Genomic DNA, 23,178 nt, shown 5'->3' with positions numbered 1-23,178 from the left:
ATAGTTATTGTCCAAACTTTCAATGACCTTTTCGACAGGGAAAGGGTGATTGGATAGTTGCTTACTTTTCACACTTTGGTTTTTCCACCCTAATCTAGTGTCATATAATCTCAATGGTCAGAATGTAACTATTGCACTTCAGCAGCCTGACCAAAAAAAAAAAGACCTGTTGAATAACAGTGTCCCCTTCCAGTCAGCAGAAGCTTCAATGAGTGGAGTTTCCTCTTCTTTCTGCAACCTCCCTTGGCTTCCTGCAAATTCATTCCAAAAGATTAGAGAACATGGGTCTCAAGCAGCGTGGGGAATGGGGGAATTGACACAATCACTACCCAACCATTTTTGGTCACAGAAGATTCACCAGATCAAAGACTTTCCACTTTGCTTTAGTCCGAGCAAGACTCTAGCTGGGGGGGGGTTAACAAGGGCTGGTTTTAACAGGAAACCCTGCCAAGAAAGGTCTTTAAGTACATGGGAATGTTAGCTACTAATTATTGAATTCATAAGAGAATAAAAGAAGCTCTTACATTTTCTCTACTTTGGGACTCTATACAATTTGGAGCAGCTAGGTTTCATTTTCAAAGGTTTCCCTGTAACCACTTGCACTGAAAAGCTTCATGCTGGGCAGAGAAAATGGCACTGGATGATCAAAAACCTACTCAGCATGATTCTCTAGAATGAATCAAGGTAGGAGTTTGGAAAGAAAACCACTGTTTTTAATGCACCTATATATTAAATTATGACAGATACAGAGATGTATCTTCCCATCTACTTGAAGTCACTCATCTAGGTGTCTATTTCAGGTAAGATAAAAGCATAGGAACAGAGGCCATGAAATCAGTGAAAGTCAACTGAGCTTGTCATGAAGCTAAAATTATGTATAAGAGATATATTTTAATTTTAAAATTTTTATGGGAACTTGAAGGATAGCACCAGATCCAGTACATAATTTATGCTGTGTGCCAAAGTTCAAAGTCACCTGCTTAATTTGGAAGGCAGAGGCATCTATTATGTTCTGGGTTCAAGCAGCCTTGGATGATTCTCTAATAGTTGAGTCCTACGTAGATGTTAAAAGCAATAACCTACATCTTGTTGTATGATTGAAATTCCATGATGAATGTTTTCTCAAATAGCTTAGGGTGGTAGTCATCGTCATTTACCCAACTAAAATAGCTTGAAGTTTCTGTCAAGGATCTGAATATTAGATGCATTAGTTATGACAGGAACATCCAGCAGTTTAAAGAAGTCCTTTCAGAAACTGAACATATTGTTTGGCTATGTTAATTTTCCATTGTCATAAAACATAAAGATAAAAACCATTTTGGAGAAGTGGAGGACATTTTGGGGGCCAGTGACAAAAATGTTTGACTCTGAAAACCTAAGTTCAAGGACATCCTCAGAGATAATTCACTGGTAACTTTGGACCAATCACTATGTCTCAGCTTAATTTACCTCACAGGCTTGTGATGGGGATAAAATTGCAGGTGGGGTACTATATTGCAGGGGTCTCCAACCTTGGCAACTTTAAGACTTGTGGACTTCAACTCCCAGAATTCCTCAGTCAGCAAAGCTGAGTCAGCAAAGCAAAGCTGGCTGAGGAATTCTGGGAGTTGAAGTCCACAAGTCTTAAAGTTGCCAAGGTTGGAGACCCCTGCTATATTGAACATAAATGTAACAACTAGAAAGACGCTGGAGAAAGCAAGCATTTCTGGACAATCTGAGAAATTCAACTCCCTCACAAAAAACATATCAGGCCTTAAGACAGCCATAGAACAAAATGAGTTGAAGGCTGCAGGGCATTGTTGTTTCCTTTTTGCCATCGCAAAAAGGGGCGGGGAAGGGTTGCGCAACACCCCCCCCCAATGCTCCTGGCACATGATGGTCTAGTAGGCCCGTTTTTCTTTCTTACCTGGTTCCAGATCCTCTCTATTTATCTGGGAAGGGCAAAAACAGCCTTTCTCACTCTCTCGAAGGCCCTCCAAAGGCCTGAAACAGCCCATTTCCCAACTCCCGGTGGGACAGGAAGTGACATTTTTTGTTGTCCCCAGCCTCCAGAGCCTCTCTAGGAGTCTCTAGGAGCCTCTCTAAGAGTCTCTGGAGGCTGGGGACAGCAAAAAAGTCACTTCCTGCCCACTGGGAGTCAGGAAATGGGCCTTTCAGCCTCCGTAGGGCTTCCAAGGGAGTGGGAAACGCTGTTTTCTCCCTTCCCAGATAAATAGAGAGGATCTGGAACCAGGTAAGAAAGAAAAATGGCCTTCCCCCCCACCAGGCCTTCCAGAGGCAGGAAACAGCCTGTTTCCCTACTTCTGGTGGGCCCAGAGGCCCAAAATTCAGCTGGCCGCCACATGCATGCACCCCAGAGCTGAGCTGGCGTGCCCACTAATATGGCTCCGCGTGCCATAGGTTTGCCATCACGATCCTAGAGCATAGTTTGCCAACTCTCATTCACTCAAATCTGGGATGAGCATGACTGCTGGCGATCGTTATGCACATCACAACTTAATGCCACCAAGTTGGCACTGCTAATTGCTCACCTGCTCCACACCTGCTCCACCTCCATGACCCAAAAGGAGCTCACCAGCAAGCAAATAAAAGTGGGAAAGTAGTTGTCACTGTCTTCCCATTCACACTTTATCTTGGGTTGGAAGTATGGATGGATTTGGAGCCAGGAAGAAAATAGCTAATTGACAGAAAGGTGTGTATCACTGTAGTCACCTTGACCGAGTCAAGCCTGCTTCTCCAAACCTAAAAGCAACAAATAAGAAATAAACATGCTCAACTATATTTAGATGGTGTCCTTGATTTTATTTTGAGAAATGTACTACATGTAAGTTGCAACTGAGTTAGAAACGGAATGGATTTTTCTTTCTCTATTTAGTTTGAAGCCAATAGATCCCCAATGGCAGCATCCATTCATCACCTACACCTCCACTATAGATGTCAAGTGCATCTTTTTCTATGCTAACTAATTGGTGCTCTCAAGAGTCTGACTCCAGCTTTCTCCAGCTGGCAGCATAGTTCTTAATTCATCATAAAAGACAAAGTACTTCCCTGAATCACAGATCTCAGTTTAATTAATAGCAAAGGTGTAAAGTGGGTTTGGGATAAAAAAAATTAATAACTTTCCTATATATTTCAGTACACAGTTAGTCCGGAAACACCTTCCTCCCCAGTGGTGGGTTTCAAAATTTTTTACTACCGGTTCTGTGGGTGTGGCTTGGTGGGAGTGGCATGGCTTGGTGGGTGTAGCTTGGTGGGCATGGCAGGCGTAGGATACTGTAAAATCTCCATTCCTATCCCACTCCAGGGGAAGGATGCTGTAAAATCACCACTCTCTCCCCAATCCAGGGGAAGGTTACTGCAAAATCCCCATTTCCTCCCAATCAGTTGGGACCTGGGAGGCAGAGAACAGATGGGGGTGGGGCCAGTCAGAATTTTTACTACTGGTTCTCCAGAACTGGTCAGAATCTGCGGAAACCCACCTCTGTTCCTTCCCCCTCTCCATTCTCATGATTCCATTCTTAAAGCTTGGCAAGAGGTTCCAAACAGATTGCTGTCTGCCCCATTAAATTGATAATTTCACTACATTGGTCATGGAGTGATAATGATTGTAAGAACTACCAGAAAGCTTTTACCCTCTTCCCTTGTCTTCCTAATCCCCGGAAGATTGCCTCGTTTATTAGAATAGGTTTGCTTATCCTCATGTTCACGAAAGAATGATAGGAGCAGGTAGCTCAAAAGTGAAGAAATGATACACATACTAAAACAGTAGTGGCGAACCTTTTACTCACTGAGATATGTGCTTCACGCACTTCACACACTTCACGCATGCGTTTTCCATCTGCACTAACGTGCGTTTCCTCCCCATGCACTGTGCATGCAACCGCACCATCTGCACATGCGCACAACTTTTGCGCACGCCCCCATCTTGTGCTGTGTGCGATCACACCATCTGTGCATGTGCAAAGCTTTTATGTACCCCTACCTTGTGCTGTATGCGCAACCATCAGTGCATGTGCAGTTTTTACATGCACGCCCCCATGCACTGCACACACAATTGCACCATCTGTGCATGCACATGGTTTTTGCACATGCAATGCATGTGCTCTAATGCTGTGTGTGCAAGTGTGCGCTGTGCACCAGTACTTTCACATGCATGTGCAAATGCGCACACATGCGCAGGAGAGCTCCGAAGACCAGCTGGATCCCCTAAATTGCACACATTTGCACAGGAGGCCCAAACACCAGCTGGGGCATGTGTGCATGCGCAGCTGCAGGTTAGTTGGGTGACAGCTTGCATGCCTGGAAAAATGGCTCTGCGTGCCACTTCCAGCATGCGTGCCATAGGTTCACCATCGTGGTACTAAAATAATGCAGTTCACCATACTGCACCTTTATGGTACAGAAGCATCATAACGCTGACCAGGTAGTAATGCTCTTTTTTAAACAGTCAATGTATTGTGCAAATATAATTCAAGAATATTATTTATATACTGAAAATATACATACATAAATACTAATGATAATGGTATAAAAGATGCATATGGAAAAAAGAGGTCACACCATCTATTTTGTTCAAGTGCAAGAGATCTGGTGTGCAATCAAAGTTCTGTACCATAAAGTTATGTTCTTTCACATTTGCTTTTTTTAACAGTAGAACAAATAGCAATGTTGTAAAAAAAAAAAACAGCCCGAGCACCCATATTCAATCAGAAGTTCTATCTCTTTATCTCAACGCTGATTCTTCTTGTAGAACATAGAGTTGCCTCAAACCACGAGATGAGTGGGAAACAAATTTAATAATAATAAATAAAAATAGAAAAATTGCCTAAAAGAAGATTTTACAATCCTTCTAGTACAGCCTCCTGTTAAATAGAAAGAAATCACCAGCTACTAAAAGGTGTGGAGAAAAAAAAAGACTAGTCCTTGAAGAACTGGTTCCACTGAACTTGCAGTTTAGAATACTATTTGAAACCTAAAAAAAAAAAAAAAGCAATGTCCAAAAGTTGATCTTCATGGCATGGATGAATGCTTGGCCCAAGCTCATTTTACATCTAGCTCATTCTTTCTTTCCAATGTTTTTAAGCACAATTTATATATTTTAAAAACATATTCTGTGCCATTGTCACATTGTAAATATAGAAGTGTCAAGCAGGCTTTTAATGTAACCTTCCTTCAGAGTTAATGTGTACAAGAGAGTAAAAAGTCACTTTGGTATTCAATTTAAAGTATGCTTTTTAGACAAATATTTAATATGAAGAGTAGTGTTGGCACAGGGTTATGATCAGTAGCATAGCGTTATAGTTCAGAGCTATTCAAGTCACAATCCTTATATAGCAAAGAAGGTGGCACCTCTACAGCTAACACAAGAATCATCATTAGATGCAACTCAGAAGTACCCATCGTGGATATCCTCAAAGCACTGGATATGTGCATGGCAAAAGAGGGAAGAAGCCTCCTCAGATATAACATCCTCATGGCACTGTCTCTTCCACTAAGCCATATGTATCATTACAACTGCACACACTTCTTAGCATAAAGGTAAAGGTAAAGGTTCCCCTCACACATAGCTAGTCGTTTCCGACTCTAGGAGGCGGTGCTCATCTCCGTTTCAAAGCCGAATAGCCAGCGCTGTCTGAAGATATCTCGGTGGTCATGTGGCCAGCATGACTAAATGCCAAAGGCACACAGAATGCTGTTACCTTCCCACCAAAGGTGGTCCCTATTTTTCTACTTGCATTTTTTATGTGCTTTCAAACTGCTAGGTTGGCAGAAGCTGGGACAAATAATGGGAGCTCACCTGGTTACATGGCACTAGGGATTTGAACTGTTGAACTGCCGACCTTTTGATCGACAAGCTCAGCATCTTAGCCACAGAGCATCCCAGTGTCTTCTTAGCATATCTGATGCTACACTTCATGGGGAAGGAACATGCTGACCTTTATGGTCCATCTTAAGTAGTAGATTAAGGGAGAGAATTAAATACTACAGATTGATCAAATACTACGGATTGAAAGTAAACGCTGTCAGCGACTTGATATTTCTTAAAGTACTGTATTGCCTTGGACTCTAAAGTCAGTGTCATAAATCTGTCAGGCAAAAATACTGTTGTAAATAAAGTCTGAGTTCAGATGAAATAAAATTCTTACTGGTAATTTATAGAACAGGACAATGTTTGATATCACAATTTAGCAAGGACTCAGGTTTTGGGGAAAACTTCAGAGCAAAGACTTAATATGAAGTGCTTACATTTTAGGTCAAAGGCCAAGCCTTGCAATATTGGAAGGTTGACCCTGTCCAAAACTGCATTTCTCAGGGCCATAAATATTAGAAGTTGTCAACCTCAGCCAAATACAATTGTCACCAATCAGTCCAACTTTCCAGCACAACCTTGTTCTTTAAATAGAGCTGGTTATGCCAGGTGTTTCTCACATATGAGTGTGGGGGTGTCATTACCAACGTGTGGGTGTGTGGGTGTCTGTCTGTCTGTCTGTCCCAAAACTGCTTTTTCAAGAGGCAACTGGAATTTTTGGTTTTTCTTTTGAAGATGTTTCACTTCTCATCCAAGAAGCTGAAGAAGAAGAAGCATGACTTGGATGACTGAGAATCTCCATAGACATCTGTCAGTCTGTCTGTCTGTCTGACTGACTGACTGACTGGACTATCTGTAATACATCTTTTATTCAATATTTTGTTTCTGGCCTTAGGGCTGTAATAAAATTTGATCTGAATTTAATCTAATCTGTGTAACAAAAACATTTCTGCTCCCACTCTATCCTAGGCTGTCTGAGTCTCTACCTGAGTAATGGTGGTCTTCTTGCAGAATGGGTGGACATTCTCCAATTTAAGATCTAAGTCACAATGACTGTGGTCAAGATTGGTGGACTTTGATTACCTCTCCATTGTTTCTTGGACCAGGGCTCTTTGATGTTCTTCCTTGCCTGAGGATGAGTTCTCAGCCAGGAGGATCTCTTCACATTTTAAGCCTAGTGTTAAAGGCAAAGTCAGCTGTGGGAAAAGCCACTATCTGCCCTTATGCTGTGCAATTATAATTATGCCTACTTCTAAGATAACTTATCATTGTGACTTTGAGATCAATATCCAAAACTCCCTTGATGGCCATGCAATGAAAAAAACACATAAATATTATTGTGTTATTTATTAACAATGGATTTACTATAAACACCACTGCAATCAATTCACAGCACCAAACTGCTTTTCTCCCAAATATTCAGAATCCTTTATATCATTTATATGGTGATGTGTCATACCATCCCAGGGGCTTTTGTCTCTCAACATTTTTCTTTCAACTTTTCTTTTTATTTTATTTTCTCTTGAAGAGCCTTAATCTCTTTTCTTTTCCCACACATACAATAAACTATGATAATAACACTTCCTTTATCTCTGCTTTTCATTATCTCTATCTTTAATGCTGATGATTAACAATCAGCAGAACATTATATGCTGTGTTGGGAAGCAGCACTTCATGGGAAATCATGCAAAGAGAGATGCTTTTATCTTAGGGAATAAAATTCCTTTGTGAAGCTGCTGTAATTTTATCATTAGGAAGCCATAGGTTGATACCAAGCAATTAAGAATGTGAGAACACAAGCAGATCAAACCGAAAGCCTTTCTGTTCTAGCATTCCATTCTCAAATTGGCCAGCCAGATGTCTCATGTCATCGAAAGTTTAAGTGTAGGACATAAATTAAGTAGCACTTCTGAAACCCTTTCTCCAAAATTACTATTGGCAGGCAGATATTACCAAGCATTGTGTGACAAATGAGAACCTGATTTTGCTTAGTTCCTGCCTACCTAGCAGTTCAAAAGCATGCAAATGCAAGTAGATAAATAGGTACCACTACAGTGGGGAGGAAACAACACTCCACAATGTCATGCTGGCCTCATGACTATGGAAATATCTTTGGACAGCACTTGTTTCATGGCCTCAAAACGGAGATGAGCGCCACTCCCTACAATCTGTAATGACTAGTTGAGTAAAATCTGCATGGACTCCTTCTTAATCCCATTCACCAAAATTACTATTGGCAGACAGATATTATACACAATATGTAATCGTGTCTGACTAGAAATCATTGGCTTTGTCAGAAGTCAGCTGGGAATGTCACAAATGGCAATCACATGACCCCAGGATGCTGCAAACATCATAAGTATATGCCAGTCATCAAGTGCCCAAATCCTGAACACATGACTGTAAAGATGTTGCAATGGTTGTAAGTACAAAGACCGGTTGTAAATCACTTTTTTGAATGCTATTGTAACTTTGAATGGTCACTAAGTGAATGGTTGTAAGTCAAGGTTTAACTGTATATGTTTTTCTTCAAAAATACTAAATATCTCTTCTATGTGTTTTATCCTCACAGTCGGATGATCTTTTTGTGGGCTATCAGATTTCTCTGTATACCTGTGGTCTATTTACACTTGACAATTAACCGCACAATCAAAAACTGCTAACTCCTAAGGATAATTCAATCAACAAGTAGCTCTCACCTATTCTTTGCCAACATTTATTTGTTTTTGTATTAATTTAACACATTTGTAGGCCACCCACTTTGAATGACTCCAGATGGCGTACAGATTCAAAACATAAAAATTCAATCAATATCAAAACCATATGCACACTGAACCCATATCTTCTCTTAACCCAAGTACTAGACGAAAAGCCAGATTTTTAGGGTTCATCTAAAAGAAAGAAGGGTAAGGACTGCTCATATCTCTGGGAGGATGCTATTCCAGTAGCAGGTAATACAGTGGATCAGGTGGCATTGCTTGATAGATGTGATCTGAACCATGCTGACTCTACCTACCACAGGATGGCCAGAGATCATAGGAGCAAGATGGTCCTACAGATAACAGACCTTTATGCCATAAAAGTCTTTATAGGTGACAAGCAGCATCTTGAATTATACTTAGAAGCCTTATGGTACACACCATGAAGCAGAGGTGGTACATGGACACATAGTAGCATGCCCATAATGGCTGAAACAACCACATTCTGGACCATCTAAAACAGCCAAAGGTCTTCATGTTACAAAAGGCATGTTGACACTAGATCAATGCCATTTTTAATTCTTTCAAGCATTTATATATATATATATCAGTGCTTTTACTGTGTTGCACTAGTTTTGAATATACATTATATTTTCTTATTATGGCTATTATCACAGATACTGCTAATTTTATATTTACATTGTCATTTTTCTCTATACTCTTTTGACTTTGTTGTTGTTGTTGCTGATATGTATGTATGTATGTATATATGTGTTTAGATTTGTGATTGTATCCAAGAAAACAATTGCAATTGGACCTTTTAAGTGAAGATAATTAGGAAAGTTTGAGTCAAGAATAGGCAGCAAAGCTGCATTTGGGAATAGAATCTACAGAAAATCCTACTCTACTTAATATCTTAGATGGGAACATGGTAAGAGATGGCAATTTAAAATGCTCAAGTTATTGATATATAGAGCTGAAGAAGAAGCTGAAGAAGTAAGTCTCCATTGACAGCAAGATTGAAAGATTAGAATTATTCCTTCCTTCCTGTCTATGGAGATTCTCAGTCATCAAGGTTATGGTTGTCCTAAAGGTGTTTTTTCAGGAGGCAACTGGACTTTCTTGTTTTTTCTTTGAAGACGTTTCACTTCTCATCCCCACCATCCAGTCAGAGCTGAAGAAGCTTCTTGGGTGAGAAGCAAAACATCTTCAAAGAAAAGACAAGAAAATCCAGTTGCCTCCTGAAAAAACACCTTGGGTATTCCTTCCTTCCTTCCTTCCTTCCTTCCTTCCTTCCTTCCTTCCTTCCTTCCTTCCTTCCTTCCTTCCTTCTCCCCAAAGATTGTTAAGGCTTACATATCAGTTTTGTTTGCACACATTTTGGAGACACTTAATATTTTTCATGAAGCCTGTTTCTTCATCCTGTCATTTTGACGATCAACCATTTGTCTTATGTCTACTCCAGAGGCTGTGGGGGAGGGGGCATTGCTTACTTTCACAATTCTTCTCCTTTTCAAGCAATCCTTACCTTTATTTTCCTCTTGCAGTTTGTTGCCCATCCCAACTGTCAGCAACAATTGCTCACCATGTGGTATGAGAACCTCTCAGGCTTACGCCAGCAGTCAATTGCTGTGAAATTCTTGGCTGTCTTCGGAGTTTCCATAGGCCTTCCATTCCTCGCCATAGCATACTGGATAGCTCCCTGCAGTAAGGTACAGATTGGTTAAGGTGCATGTTTGTTTATCATTATTTATCTATATCCCTGGCTTGATGCAAATGACAAGATCTTCAGTTCAATCACAAATAAACATTGTTTTATTAAAAAGTGCAACAGGCTTTTCAGTGGGTGAGCACAGATTAGACACAAATTAAGCAACCGCAAAATAGTTTTTAAAAGATAGGTAAAGAGACAAAAATAGAAAAAGTAAAGGTGTGTGTGTGTGCTATTGCTAATTTTTTTATTTACTAGGCATCATGTGTGTAAGCAAATGTCTTTACGGGATTGAGAGGTATTAACTGGGAAAGCTTTAATTCAGTTCAATTCAGTTCAAAGTTTTAAACAGGATTTGAAGATTGAGAATTTCTCATTTAATTTCTGATTGTTTTCAGAGGGAGTACAGTAGAATTTGTAAAGAAGCCAAATCTTGCAGTCAGAGCTCACGATGCCAAATAGCTTGAACAATTGTTATGAAGAAGGAAGAGCTGATTGAAACAACTAATATTCCAGTAAAATCACTGGCTCTAATTTTCTATTTCTGCCACTAGCCTACCAAAGCATTTTAGAAAGTAAAGATGTGTCATAAAGTGACACTATTTACATAAATAGTGATTTTTTCTGATCTTGCACGGTCATATTGCAAATCTGAGTTGAAGCTTTGTGGAGGCCTTTGAACTGGGGAGACGTGTGTTCCATCTTGTGTCCTAATTGCATCATTCTATCCTGGATTTCTGACTCATTCTAATGCAGTTCTCAGCCCTATTTTAAATGTACCATGAGTGACAACTTAATGTTATCAAGGCTCCCCTATTTTGGTGTGTATCTGTGTGTGTCTTTGAGTTGTTGTTGATTCCATATGAGTGCTTGGACTAGCAATTTTCCTTCCATTTTTGAGACTTCAGAAGTGGTTTTCCATTGCCTGATTTCAGGACTTAGAGAGAGTTGCTGGCACCTCTTAAGTCACCCAGCTGACATTATGCCTATGGCAGAACTAGAACTCACATTTTCTAGCCTGATGCCATAATTACTATACCAAATTGGTGCACACACACTTTTCCTCTTTTTTATCTTATTTCTAGGCTATAAAAATCTCCCTATGAGCACTACATTGCCATAGACAAGTACCTCTTTGGCTTCCAAAAGAGAATACAGAATAATAGGACAATAATTGCTAGGCCTAGAAAAATATAAGCCCTGATTCTAATGATCCTGGAGATTTCAGAGTCAAAAGGAACAAGGTACGATTTAGGCTTGCATGCCAAGATCTGAGACAACCGAAATCCAATTTGAGATGCTTCAAGATTAAATTAAAAAACATTCTTCCATAGGCTGTTTTGGAGAAGGAACAAAATATCTATAACTGTTCTATTTGGAGGTAGAATTGGATGAAATTAACCAGGAAGGTAAACTCTTTAGAGAAGGGGTGTCAAACTCAATTTCATTGAGAGTTGAAATCATGAGGCTGCATCAGGGTTGTGTTTGACCTCAGGGAGTTGGGGGCATGGTCAGGGTGGGTGTGGCTAGCTTGACATCACTCGCTCCATTTTTGGCTGCAATGCCCTCCTGCAGCCCTCTGCCAGCTAAAACGGAGCCCAGGGTGGCACACACGGCCCTCCCAGGCTCTATTTTCACTGTCAGAGGCACTGTGGGGCAGTCCTTCACTGATTCCAGGGCGGCTCATGGATCTTGAGTTTGACACTCCTGCTTTAGAGGGACTTAGCATTGCCCAATTTCAATAGGCTACCTTCAGTGGTTTGACTGTAATTTTTAAAACAATATTCCTGGTGCATCTCTTTTAAGACAGAGGTAGCAGGGATGTGATTTGGGTGGTATAGCAACCTCCATATTGTCTGCTAAAGAGCCTAGATTGTCTGCAATGAATTCACAATTATCTTAATTGATTTACATTAATGTTTACAATGGTTTAAAAATTTAAAAAAAATAAACTGTACTAAGGTAAAATGGTAACAAAAAGAGATGAGAGGAAATTGAAAATAAACTTAGAAAGTATTTCTTCACAGAAAGAGTAGTGAAAGCTTGGAACCAACTTCCAGCTGAGGTAATTCATCAGCAGCCAAGTTTAAACATACTTAGGATAAACACATACCCATCATCAGCTTGCTGATAGTATTTGTTAGTTAGCAGAGGCACACCACAAAGAAAGAAGCTGGCAGGAAAATGGGATTTACATAGCCTTATTAAAAATAGTAGATGTTTTGTTCTGTGCTTGTTAGTCTGGCATCATCTCCTGGATTGTCCAGAGATTCATCCTGAAGTATTAAATCATGCAGATTTTAAATATCAGATTTCACCTAAGAATTTGCAAAACACTTAGAAAGGCTGCAGAATTCTTTGAAAGTTGCAGAATTGCTTTCCTTACTTTGAAGCTCAAATCTGCTTCAAAGGAGTGATTTCACCAAAGCTTCATCAAATTGTAGCACTCCTTCAAAGCTGGAGTTAGTTAACGGAAGTCGTAATAACCTTTGAACACATTAAAAAGCCATCCTCACAGACACCATCAGGCTTTTGAACTGACACTGTGTGACATTTAACTTTTTTCAAAGTTATTCCTAAGCAACTGGTATTTCTGAAAGAAACTAAAATAATTGGTTTCTCTCATTTTCTTTCTTTTGGATAAGGAAATTCCACCACCAGAAAAACAAATCTTTTTAGCATTCATTAAGACTTTTTATTCACAAAGCCTAACTTCTAAAACCTAACTGGAAGGGTAGAATACTGGGTCTATCAGTAAATAGCCTACATGCAATATCATACAAAATTTTAACCTGGCTTTAATCCAGGCGGTAGATATATTTCCAAAAGCTCTTCTTGCATGGCTTAGCTCTGGCTTTGGATCCTAGTAATCCTGCTTTTAAAAGGTAATAATTTTGCCAAATGTCCCTACTGTTATATAAACTAAGCCCAGCACAGCTACCTGTGCCTTTCTTGATGCTGAAGCACTTTCCACTAGAATATGGGTGTTAACCTCGCTGCCTCACATTACCGTCACATGATGTTTTGCAACATTTTCCCTTTCGCGGAGCTGGGGTGGGCGTGGCCTGTGCATGATGCATCTGGCCTGCAGGCCACCAGTTTGATATCCCTGCACTAGAAGAAGACTTTCCTTCGCTTTCTGCTACACTCAGTTCACTACCATTCTTTCCACACTATCAGGTGAGATCTGGATTACTTCTTTACTATTACTTTTTAAGGGTTGTGATGGCTCAGCAGTTAAAGATATTGAGCTTGTCAGCTGGCAAGCTGACAGCCCAGATTTGAGACCCAAGGGCTGCATGACAGGATGAGCTCCAGCTTGCCCCAGCTCCTGCCATCTAGCATGCAAATGCCACTGGATGAATAGGTACCATTTTGGTGGGAAGGTAACAGCGTTCTGTGAGCCTTGGCGTATAATGATGCTGGCCACGTGGCCATGGAAGTGTCTTCAGACGATGCTGGCTCCCTCAGCTAAGAAACATAGATGAGCATGGCCCCCTAGAGTTAGACATGACTGGACAGGGAAACCCTTTACCGTTATCTTTATTACTTTTTACAATTGCTTCATGCATTATATTTAAGAGAGCACTTACATAGGAAGGGATCAGTGATGATGGATTTATAAAATTCTAGAGTATATTTTCCCAATTTAGTCTACTCCAGCTATGTTGCCTTCCTAGAATTTTACCTCTGTCATCAATTTCTCTGTCTGACAACAATGCTAATCAAATACACAGATGATATGCATCTCCAACCCCATTCACAGTTTAAAAACCAGGACCTTGGAAATAACAACCTTCCTATCTTTGGAGAGGATGTTGAAAAAGTTACAGCTGAAGCATCAACATCTTCAAATTAATCCCTCTTTCACGGTCTCTTCTTCTCTCAACGTAATTCAAAAATTCTGAGAATCTGCATTATTTATAGCTATCAATGACATTTTGAAATGAAACTTTGAAAGCTATCTATTTACAAGCATTCCAAGAAATGCTTGTAAATAAAATATTGATGCAATATTGATTGAATATGAAATTTTGACATCAGCAGAGAAAGGAAATTTTATTAAAAAGAATTCTTTTGCTTCTATGTTAACTCAAGAATTTTTTTTCCCAGTAACATTGAATGTGCTTCTAATCTCACTGCTGAGAGCAAATTGAGTTTCTATTAATGTAGTAGCCCAATCCATAGATGTTTCATCTCTGAGGTAGGCACTTAGACAACTTTTATCAATATTAGAAAAAAATATTAAAACACACATTGTATTCCATTCCTACACTGTTTGCAGAAAAGAATGTTACTTTAAAATAAAAAGTCTGGGAGTATTTTTGCATTCTTATGTACTATAGCCGCAAATGTCAAGTAGGAAGATGGAGTCAATTGCTCTTACTAGATCCTTGTCTGCTTCTTCTCAGGATTAGGATTACCTCAGGATTACCTCCTGTCCTCCCTACCTCCCTAAGTAATTATTAGCCAATTGGGACTGTATAGGGACTTTTTAGACATCAAAGTATTGGTTTTGGGGTCCTCAGATTATTTTCTTTTTAAAATAGCTTACTCCTTGCAGGGTTAGATGTGAATCTTCCTGTTTTGATTTATCTAGCTTTTGGTAAGAATTGGCAGGTAGCACAAGCATCGAGTTGGATAATTATTGGATGGTTAATTGGATAATAACATATCAAACATACTGAGGTAACCTATTTATGGATTGGGGAATAATATATCCAAATTTAGTCTCATTTATTTATTTATTTATTTATTTATTTAAATTTCTATACCGCCCTTCTCCAATGTAGGACTCAGGGCGGTGAACAGCCAAAGTAAAAACAAGACATACATACAAAACATACAAAATCTAAAAACTGTTTAAAATAATTAAATAATTTTGGCCGTAATTAAAACATTCCAATTTAAAATCCATTTAAAATTTGACTCAAGCCAGCCCAGCTAGTTGAAATAAATGGGTTTTCAGGGCCCGACGAAAAATCCGGAGGTCTGTTATTGTACGTAGCTCTGGGGGGAGGTTGTTCCAGAGGGCGGGCGCCGCCACAGAGAAGGCTCTCCCCCTGGGGGTCGCCAGCCGACATTGTCTGGCGGACGGCACCCTGAGGAGGCCCACTCTGTGGGAGCGTACTGGCCGGTGGGAGGCTATTGGTGGCAGAAGGCGGTCTCATAAGTACCCCGGCCCTAAGCCATGGAGCGCTTTAAAGGTGGTCACCAACACCTTGAAGCGCACCTGGAAGACCACCGGGAGCCAGTGCAGCTCGCGCAGGAGAGGTGTCACGTGGGAGCGTCTCGTCGCCCCCAAAATCCCCCGCGCGGCCGCGTTCTGGACCAGCTGGAGCCTCCGGGTGCACCCCAGGGGGAGCCCCATGTAGAGAGCGTTGCAGTAGTCCAGGCGGGAAGTGACGAGTGCCTGGGTGACTGTGCGTAGGGAGTCCCGATCTAGAAAGGGGCGCAACTGGCGTATCAGGCGGACCTGATAAAAAGCCCCCCTGGCCACGGCCGCCAAATGATCTTCTAACGACAGCCGTGCGTCCAGGAGGACATCCAAGTTACGAGCCCTCTCCGTGGGGGCGAGTGATTCGCCCCCAATAGCCAGCGATGGCGTCAGCTGGCTATATCGGGACGCCGGAAGCCACAGCCACTCGGTCTTGGAGGGGTTGAGTTGGAGCCTGTTTCTCCCCATCCAGGCCCGCACGGCCTCCAGGCACTGGGACATCACTTTAAGGGCATCATTGGGGTGGCCTGGGGTGGAGATGTACAGCTGGGTGTCATCAGCGTACTGATGGAACTCCACCCCGAAGCCACGGATGATCTCACCCAGCGGCTTTACATAAATGTTGAACAGAAGGGGCGAGAGGACCGACCCTTGTGGCACCCCACAAGCAAGGTGCCTCGGGGTCGACCGCTGCCCCCCTGTCAACACAGATTGCGACCGGTCAGAGAGGTAGGAGGAGAACCACCGCAAAACGGTGCCTCCCACCCCCAACCCCGCCAACCGGTGCAACATGATACCATGGTCGATGGTATCAAAAGCCGCTGAGAGGTCTAACAGGACCAGGATAGAGGAGCAACCCCTATCCCGGGCCCTCCAGAGATCATCCACCAATGCGACCAATGCCGTTTCCGTGCTGTGCCCAGGCCGGAAGCCGGACTGGAGCGGGTCTAGATAGACAGCTTCATCCAGGTACCGGGGAAGCTGTTGCGCCACCACACTCTCAACAACCTTCGCAATGAAGCGAAGGTTGGAGACTGGACGATAGTTAGCCAAAACAGCCGGATCCAGAGAAGGCTTCTTGAGGAGGGGCCTCACCACCGCTTCTTTCAAAGCGGCCGGCAGGACCCCCTCACTCAAAGAAGCATTAACAATCTTCTGGAGCCAGCCTCGTGTCACCTCCCGGGAAGCCAGTACCAACCAGGAGGGACACGGGTCCAATAAACATGTGGTCGCGTTCAGCCGTCCCAGGACCCTGTCCATGTCCTCGGGAGCCACAGGATCGAACTCCCCCCAGATAACACTCTTAAGACCTGCCTCAGTCATCCCGTCTGGACATACCCAGTCAGAGGCCAGCCCTTCCCGAATCTGAGCGATTTTGTCATACAGATACTGCACAAAATCCTCAGCTCGACCCTGCAAGGGGTCATCCCGCACTTCCAGATGGAGGAGGGAGCGGGTCACCCTAAACAGGGCGGCCGGGCGATTATCTGATGATGCGATAAGAGCGGCAAAATAGCTAGTTTTCGCCGCTTTTATCGCCACTAGGTAGGTCTTAATATGAGACCTCACCAGTGTTCGGTCAGGTTCGGAGCGGCTGGTCCTCCAACTACTCTCCAGGCGTCTTTTCCGGCGCTTCATCTCCCTAAGCTCCTCGGAGAACCAAGGAGCTAGGTGAGTTCGGTGCTGGGTCAGAGGCCGCAAAGGCACGACTCGGTCCAAGGCCCCGGCAGCCGCACTATCCCAGGCGGCCACCAGGTCTTCAGCCGAGTCATGAGCCAGAATCTCAGGAAATGGCCCAAGCTCCATCTGGAACCTATCAGGGTCCATCAGGCGCCTGGGGCGGAACCACCTGGTCGGTCCCGCCTCCCTGCGGCAGGGTGCAGCGGTTAGAAAGTCCAGTCGAAGGAGCGAGTGGTCAGACCATGACAAGGGTTCGATGGCTATATCCCCTATATCAAGGCCACTCAACCACTGACCAGAGACAAAAACTAAGTCCAGAGTGTGTCCTCCTGTGTGAGTGGGGTCATGAATTAACTGAGTAAGGTCCATGGCCGTCATGGAAGCCATGAACTCTCGAGCCACCTCAGACGTTTCACCGATAGATGGCAGGTTGAAATCTCCCATGATGGCAAGTCTGGGGGTGCCCACCGCCACCTCGGCTATAACGTTAAGGAGCTCGGGCAGGGCCGTTGCCACGTGGCAGGGAGCCAGGTACGTGACCAACAGGCCCATCTGTACTCCACGACCCCACTTCACAAAGAGGGACTCACATCCGGCTATCTGTGGAACAGTGGTCTCCCTTGGATCCAGACCTTCCTTTATAATAACCGCCACCCCCCCGCCCCTGCCCTGAGCCCTCGGCTGATGAAATGCACGGAAGCCTGGTGGGCATATATCCACGAGGGGGACTCCCCCCTCCTGGCCCAACCAGGTCTCCGTAATGCCCGCCAGGTCCGCCTCCCCCTCCTGAATAAGATCGTGAATGAGGGGGGCTTTATTAACAACGGACCTGGCGTTGCACAACATCAGCCGGAGGCTCTGGCCTTGAGAATCTGGACAACCTGGGGAACAAGAAAAGCATTGGGGACCGGAATGCGCAATCGCTCTAAGATAGCGAGTGCGCATTCCCCGCACATGATATGGTCCCCAGCTTCCGCCATATCTGCCCCTCCCACTCACTGTGCTGATGGAACAGCCCTCTTCAAATCGAACTCCAACCCCCTCCCCGACCTCCGGTTCTACGTCCCTAATGTCGCAGCCCTTCGCTAAGGCTGGTCTTGAACCCGGTGGATTTCACCCAGAACCCACCCTAATCCCCCCCGAACCCCTTAAAATTTTTGTTAAAAACTCACTAAAAAACCCACTTAAAAAACCCCTCAAACTCTTCTTAGCCGCATGCCATCTCTCTGGGCTCCAACGCCCGTCATCAAGATAGGCCCTCGATAACGAATTTACAGCTGGGTTAAGAGATCAACAAGTCTAGGAAGATGCTTGAGCCCCAATATGCTTTAATCCACTGAATGCTGATGGGTAGAACAAATAGGAATCACTTAATTCATGATCTTTCCAGACAAACTATGAAATGTCTGGATGTTAGTTTTATAATCCACAGTAGTTTTGTCCACTTGAAAGAAAGTGGTCTTGGAAAATTCCTACAAAACAGTAGAAATTACACATATCAATTAAGTTTCAGTTAGATTCTGAATGCACAAAAATTTGAAATATTCATTTCAATTCTTTTTTTTAAAAAAAATATTTAAAAAAACCCACACTACCTGAATGGTATGAAAAATTATGGCTGTATATCGTCTATCATCAGATTACCATCATTATAAACAACATCCCAGTTTCTCCTTTTAATTATTATAGGGGTTTTATTTTCATTTTACAAAGCTTTACTAAACCAACACATCTAGTGGGGTAAGGGGAGATCAAGTGGTGAGATTTTACCCATTGTAGGGTGTTGAAGAATATTTGAAAAATATGTTGTGTATTTCTTTGAATGGAAGTGGGCAATTGTTCCCTTGTCAAATGCAAACAATCTGCGTATAATGCTCATATTTTCTAAACTTTTCTTAATTTCTCTTTCTGTAAATAGCTGAGCATATCCAAGCATATATTTTGTTGTTGTATGAAGATGCAAAGATTCTGACACTTTGTGAACTGGCTAAGCAAGCATTATACAAATTGAATTTCAGACTTAATAAATGTATTTCTCTATTTAGCTTTAAAAAGAACCCAGGACTTCAAAGTTGTTCTGTGTACATATGATTAAAATGAGTACAGAGGAATTGAAATAATTAGGACAAAAAATGCTCTTTAAATATAAGAAAACTCTATATTTTTAATGTCAACCAGGTTATTGAAAACTCTTCCCAGATCTAACAAGGTTTTTTAAAAAAACTTTTTGTCAGCAATAGTAGTTCCTTATTGTATCATTCAGAAATTTTTTTTCCAAATGGACATTTTCTAATGCTCCTTCTCTTTTTTTAAATTTTATTTTATTTTAAATATTTTATTAGTTTTAGAAGTAAAACAATGGACATTGCTCAACGTCTCTGGTTTCTAACATTTGCGTCAAATTCAAGTTAATAAGAAATATATTCCTTAATCTATATACAGATTTACATATTTCCTATTTCATTATATATCAAGTATACAGTATTTTACTTCCTAAACAGCTATAAATATATTTAATAAACCTATATTACATTCACAAATTCAATATACATTGATATACATTAATATATACATTTCCAGACATTCGTTATCCCTTGTTTTTGGCATTCTTCCTCTTATCTAACCAATTATAAAATTTATTCCAGACTTCATATTTTGATTCACTTTTGTCTTTGAGTTCTAAAGTAAGTCTGTCCATCTCTGCACAGCTATAGATTTTGTGTATTACCTCTTCTTCTGAGGGTATTTCTTTACACTTCCATTTTTGAGCAAATGCTAGTCTTGCCACAGTAACCAATGCTCCTTCTCTTGATGTGAAATATTGGGCAAGAACATAAGGCCAAAATAAAGCAATACAGAGCTCTGTTATATATAACACAAGGAATACAATCAGATTTAACAATGAAAAAGATACAGATACATACAAATATACAGAGAGCTGGGCATCATTTTCAGGCCATCAGACAAAGTTTGAGTTATACGTAGTTTTATCAAAAAGTATCATAAGAGAGCTATGAAAGAAGCCTTTATTTCATTTCTCAACTACTCACTTGGGATTTAATTGGATGAAAATAATAGAAATGCTTTTGTTCTTGGGAACCTTAAAGTTACCTTATTCTTTAGCCTATCTACATTTTTCCATATTAGAAACACTTTAAAATTCTTAACTGTACTGATTTAAACCCTCTGACTTCTCTTGAGTACTTAAGATAAAATGACTTACAAGTGAAATGTCTAAGCCAAGTGAAAGAAAATGTTTGCCTTTTAAATAAATAAAAGCTAGAAACTTTGAAAAGGGAAAAGGACAGGGGAAAAAAAAAGAATTTATGGTTATTTTTGCTTTCAGCTGGGACGTACACTCCGAAGCCCCTTTATGAAGTTTGTGGCACATGCTGTTTCTTTTACAATTTTTCTTGGACTGCTAGTAGTGAATGCTTCTGACAGATTTGAAGGTGTAAAGCTGCTTCCCAATGAAACTGCCATGGATCACCCCAAGCAAATATTTAGAGTGAAAACAACACAATTTTCATGGACAGAAATGCTAATCATGAAATGGGTTTTAGGTAAGTGGAATTGAAACCATTTCCTTTTTCTATGACATACGATCTAGCCACAGATCTAGTGGAGAGCTGCAAATTATTACTGGTCTATAATACCTTGTGGATCCAGCTTTTCAAGAAATATTTGATGGGCTCTTCTCCCTTCCTCTCTCATAGGCACTGTTTGGAGGAGCCAAAAATACCCACCTATCTGGATTGTGTGTGGGGGGGGGGAGAGAGAGGCTATATTGCTATGGTTATCATATGTCTCTTTTTTCCATAGTGCATGAATCCTAGCAAATTTTATGCTAAAAACTTGAAAATCTGTATTGTAATATCAAATAGAAAACCCGAGCTGAAGGATCAATGAACCTGAACTGACTGACTCAGAGATCCCCTTTTGGTTGCTGATACTTTTGCTGTTTTATTATTCCAAACTAAGAGAGTCTCAAGGAAAATAATCCTCTACATGGGTTTGCCTACTGCAGCCACCTGTGATGAAGCAATCATGAGAACATTCAGACCAGATGTTTCTTTTCAAACACTGCCACGTATATTGAATGCTATTAGCTAGGTTGGAATAAGCTCCAACTGGTTATGTCACTGTGATGATCTCCTGATCTGAACTGTTCACACGAAGTAGTATTAAGAAATTATACATTTCAACAGGGAGGAGGAACAAGTAGCTTCCAGAGATGTGAGGAATTACAATTCCCAGCAGCCCCACCCAGCATAGCCAATTGCTAAGAGATGCAATTCAACATCTGGAAGTCCACATGCTACCATCTGCTGCTCTAAATTGAGGGTTATTTTTCAAGGACTGACATTAACCTTAGTTCCAACTATTGAGATACACAAACTGAAAAGTAAAGAAAATAGTACATTCATGCTGTTACCAGTTAAACATAAGTGAGATATTATATTTTAACAGAATGAATAATTGACAAGCCTTAAAAATATGAAAAGCAGTGCAGATTATTTATTTTAAAAAAATCAAATTAAAATGTCTTCAGGGAATATATTACTTAGAGAAAACTCTTTTATTGGCTATAACTACAATATACAAAATATATTCTTTTTTGTCTCTAAGTCAAATTGTCTTCCTCCTCTGTACAGAGAATATAAGCGATATATTCTTGCTGTATTTTTTTTATTATACTGAAATGAATTAAAAGTGACTTTCTGAAGCAATTTTTCAGAAATGAACAGAATGAAACTTGAATGAGAAATGCATTTTTGGTGTGTAAGCTTCTCTTTTGATCATAAAACATTTTAGCACTGTAAAGTTTGCAGGGAGTGAACAGTAAATAACTACAAGAAAGTGTGCCCAATCTGAGTTAGAGGCTTAATCCAAAGCTTTAGAAATGGCTCAAACACTGATCCAGGTAATTCCAGAAATAATGCAATCCCATTATACAGCCAAATCAGGGCAAAATTTAGAAAACATAACTTTATTCTCCCATAACCTGCAATGGGAGAAAATATAATTGGCTGTAAATTTTGGTAGAATTTATAAGCAAGCTAAATTGCTATGAAAGATAATGTGTATCAGGAGTTTTAAGTAGCCAGTCTTTGATTTGGGAGCCTGATGTTATTGATTTTGCCATGATCCTTATTCTTATAAATACCAAATTTGAGACATTATATTGAGCAATGTGTTTACACAAGGAAGAGGCATGTGGATGCTTATTCCCAACTGTGAGGGAGATACCTGAGGCAGAAATATAAAATATTACCTTATTGGGTCTTTTCCATAAAATAAACTAATAAAGTTAAGGACAGCTAAGTAATATTCCTCCCGAAATATCAAACAGTTGCTCAGAATAAGACACTGGTCAACAATGAATTGAAGTAAAAGATCAAAGATCTTTCTCAGTCAATTCTCCAAACAGTTGCTCTACCATAATCCTGCAAATGGTGGGAGTGGTGGCTTTTTCAAAATGGCCATTCTTATTTTTTTCTTTGGGCGTGGTTGGCAGAGCTCTGGGACAAAAGAACTTATTAGTGGCTCAGTACCAGATGGGAGAAGACTTGAACAAATGTATGTTCTGAATTATCTACTGCAGCTCATGTGCTGAGCTTGAAAGGACCTCTCGTACAATATGTTCCAAATAATTCCACTGCTAGGAAGAATCAAGGAATGATTTGAAGGTAGCATAGTGAAGCAAGGCTGACCTACAGATCAGAAAGATCCTGGGTGGCATTTCATCCCTGCCAGGGCTGCATCAAGTAATATGAGTAAGCCACTCTCAACCTCAGTCCCCAGGATGTACTACAGTATGGGAAATAAGGATGACTTGAAGGGGTCCTTGGTGCTCTCTGACCTTAGTTGTTTCCTTGCAGATGTTTCATTACCCAAACTAGGTAACATCATCAGTTCTTGTTGAACATCATTAGCACTGATGATGTTAACTCGTTTGGGTAATAAAACATCTGCAAGGAAGCAATCAAGATCAGAGAGCGCCAAGGACCCCTCATTTCAATCTTAAGTTACTAATATTTTCCTTTATTGATAATGCTGA

The 23,178-nt window shown here is 41.0% G+C and overlaps 1 protein-coding gene across 2 annotated transcripts in view; it reads left to right on the top strand.

Moving 5' to 3' along the window:
• Nucleotides 1-23,178, top strand: part of TRPC7 (transient receptor potential cation channel subfamily C member 7) — a 137,658-nt gene that overhangs the window by 68,361 nt on the left and 46,119 nt on the right. For both annotated transcript variants that reach the window (XM_087887464.1, XM_034403511.2), the window contains exons 3-4: nt 10,056-10,220; nt 20,464-20,680. In XM_087887464.1, the coding sequence (XP_087743590.1) occupies nt 10,056-10,220; nt 20,464-20,680 (382 nt within the window). The remainder of the gene's footprint in view (nt 1-10,055; nt 10,221-20,463; nt 20,681-23,178) is intronic.

Source organism: Pantherophis guttatus, chromosome 2 (assembly GCF_059756535.1).
Source record: "Pantherophis guttatus breed Tessera chromosome 2, ASM5975653v1, whole genome shotgun sequence".
NCBI classification, from domain to species: domain Eukaryota; kingdom Metazoa; phylum Chordata; class Lepidosauria; order Squamata; family Colubridae; genus Pantherophis; species Pantherophis guttatus.
The sequence above is the reverse complement of the archived record's forward strand: the minus strand, read 5'-3'. Positions and strand labels throughout refer to the sequence as shown.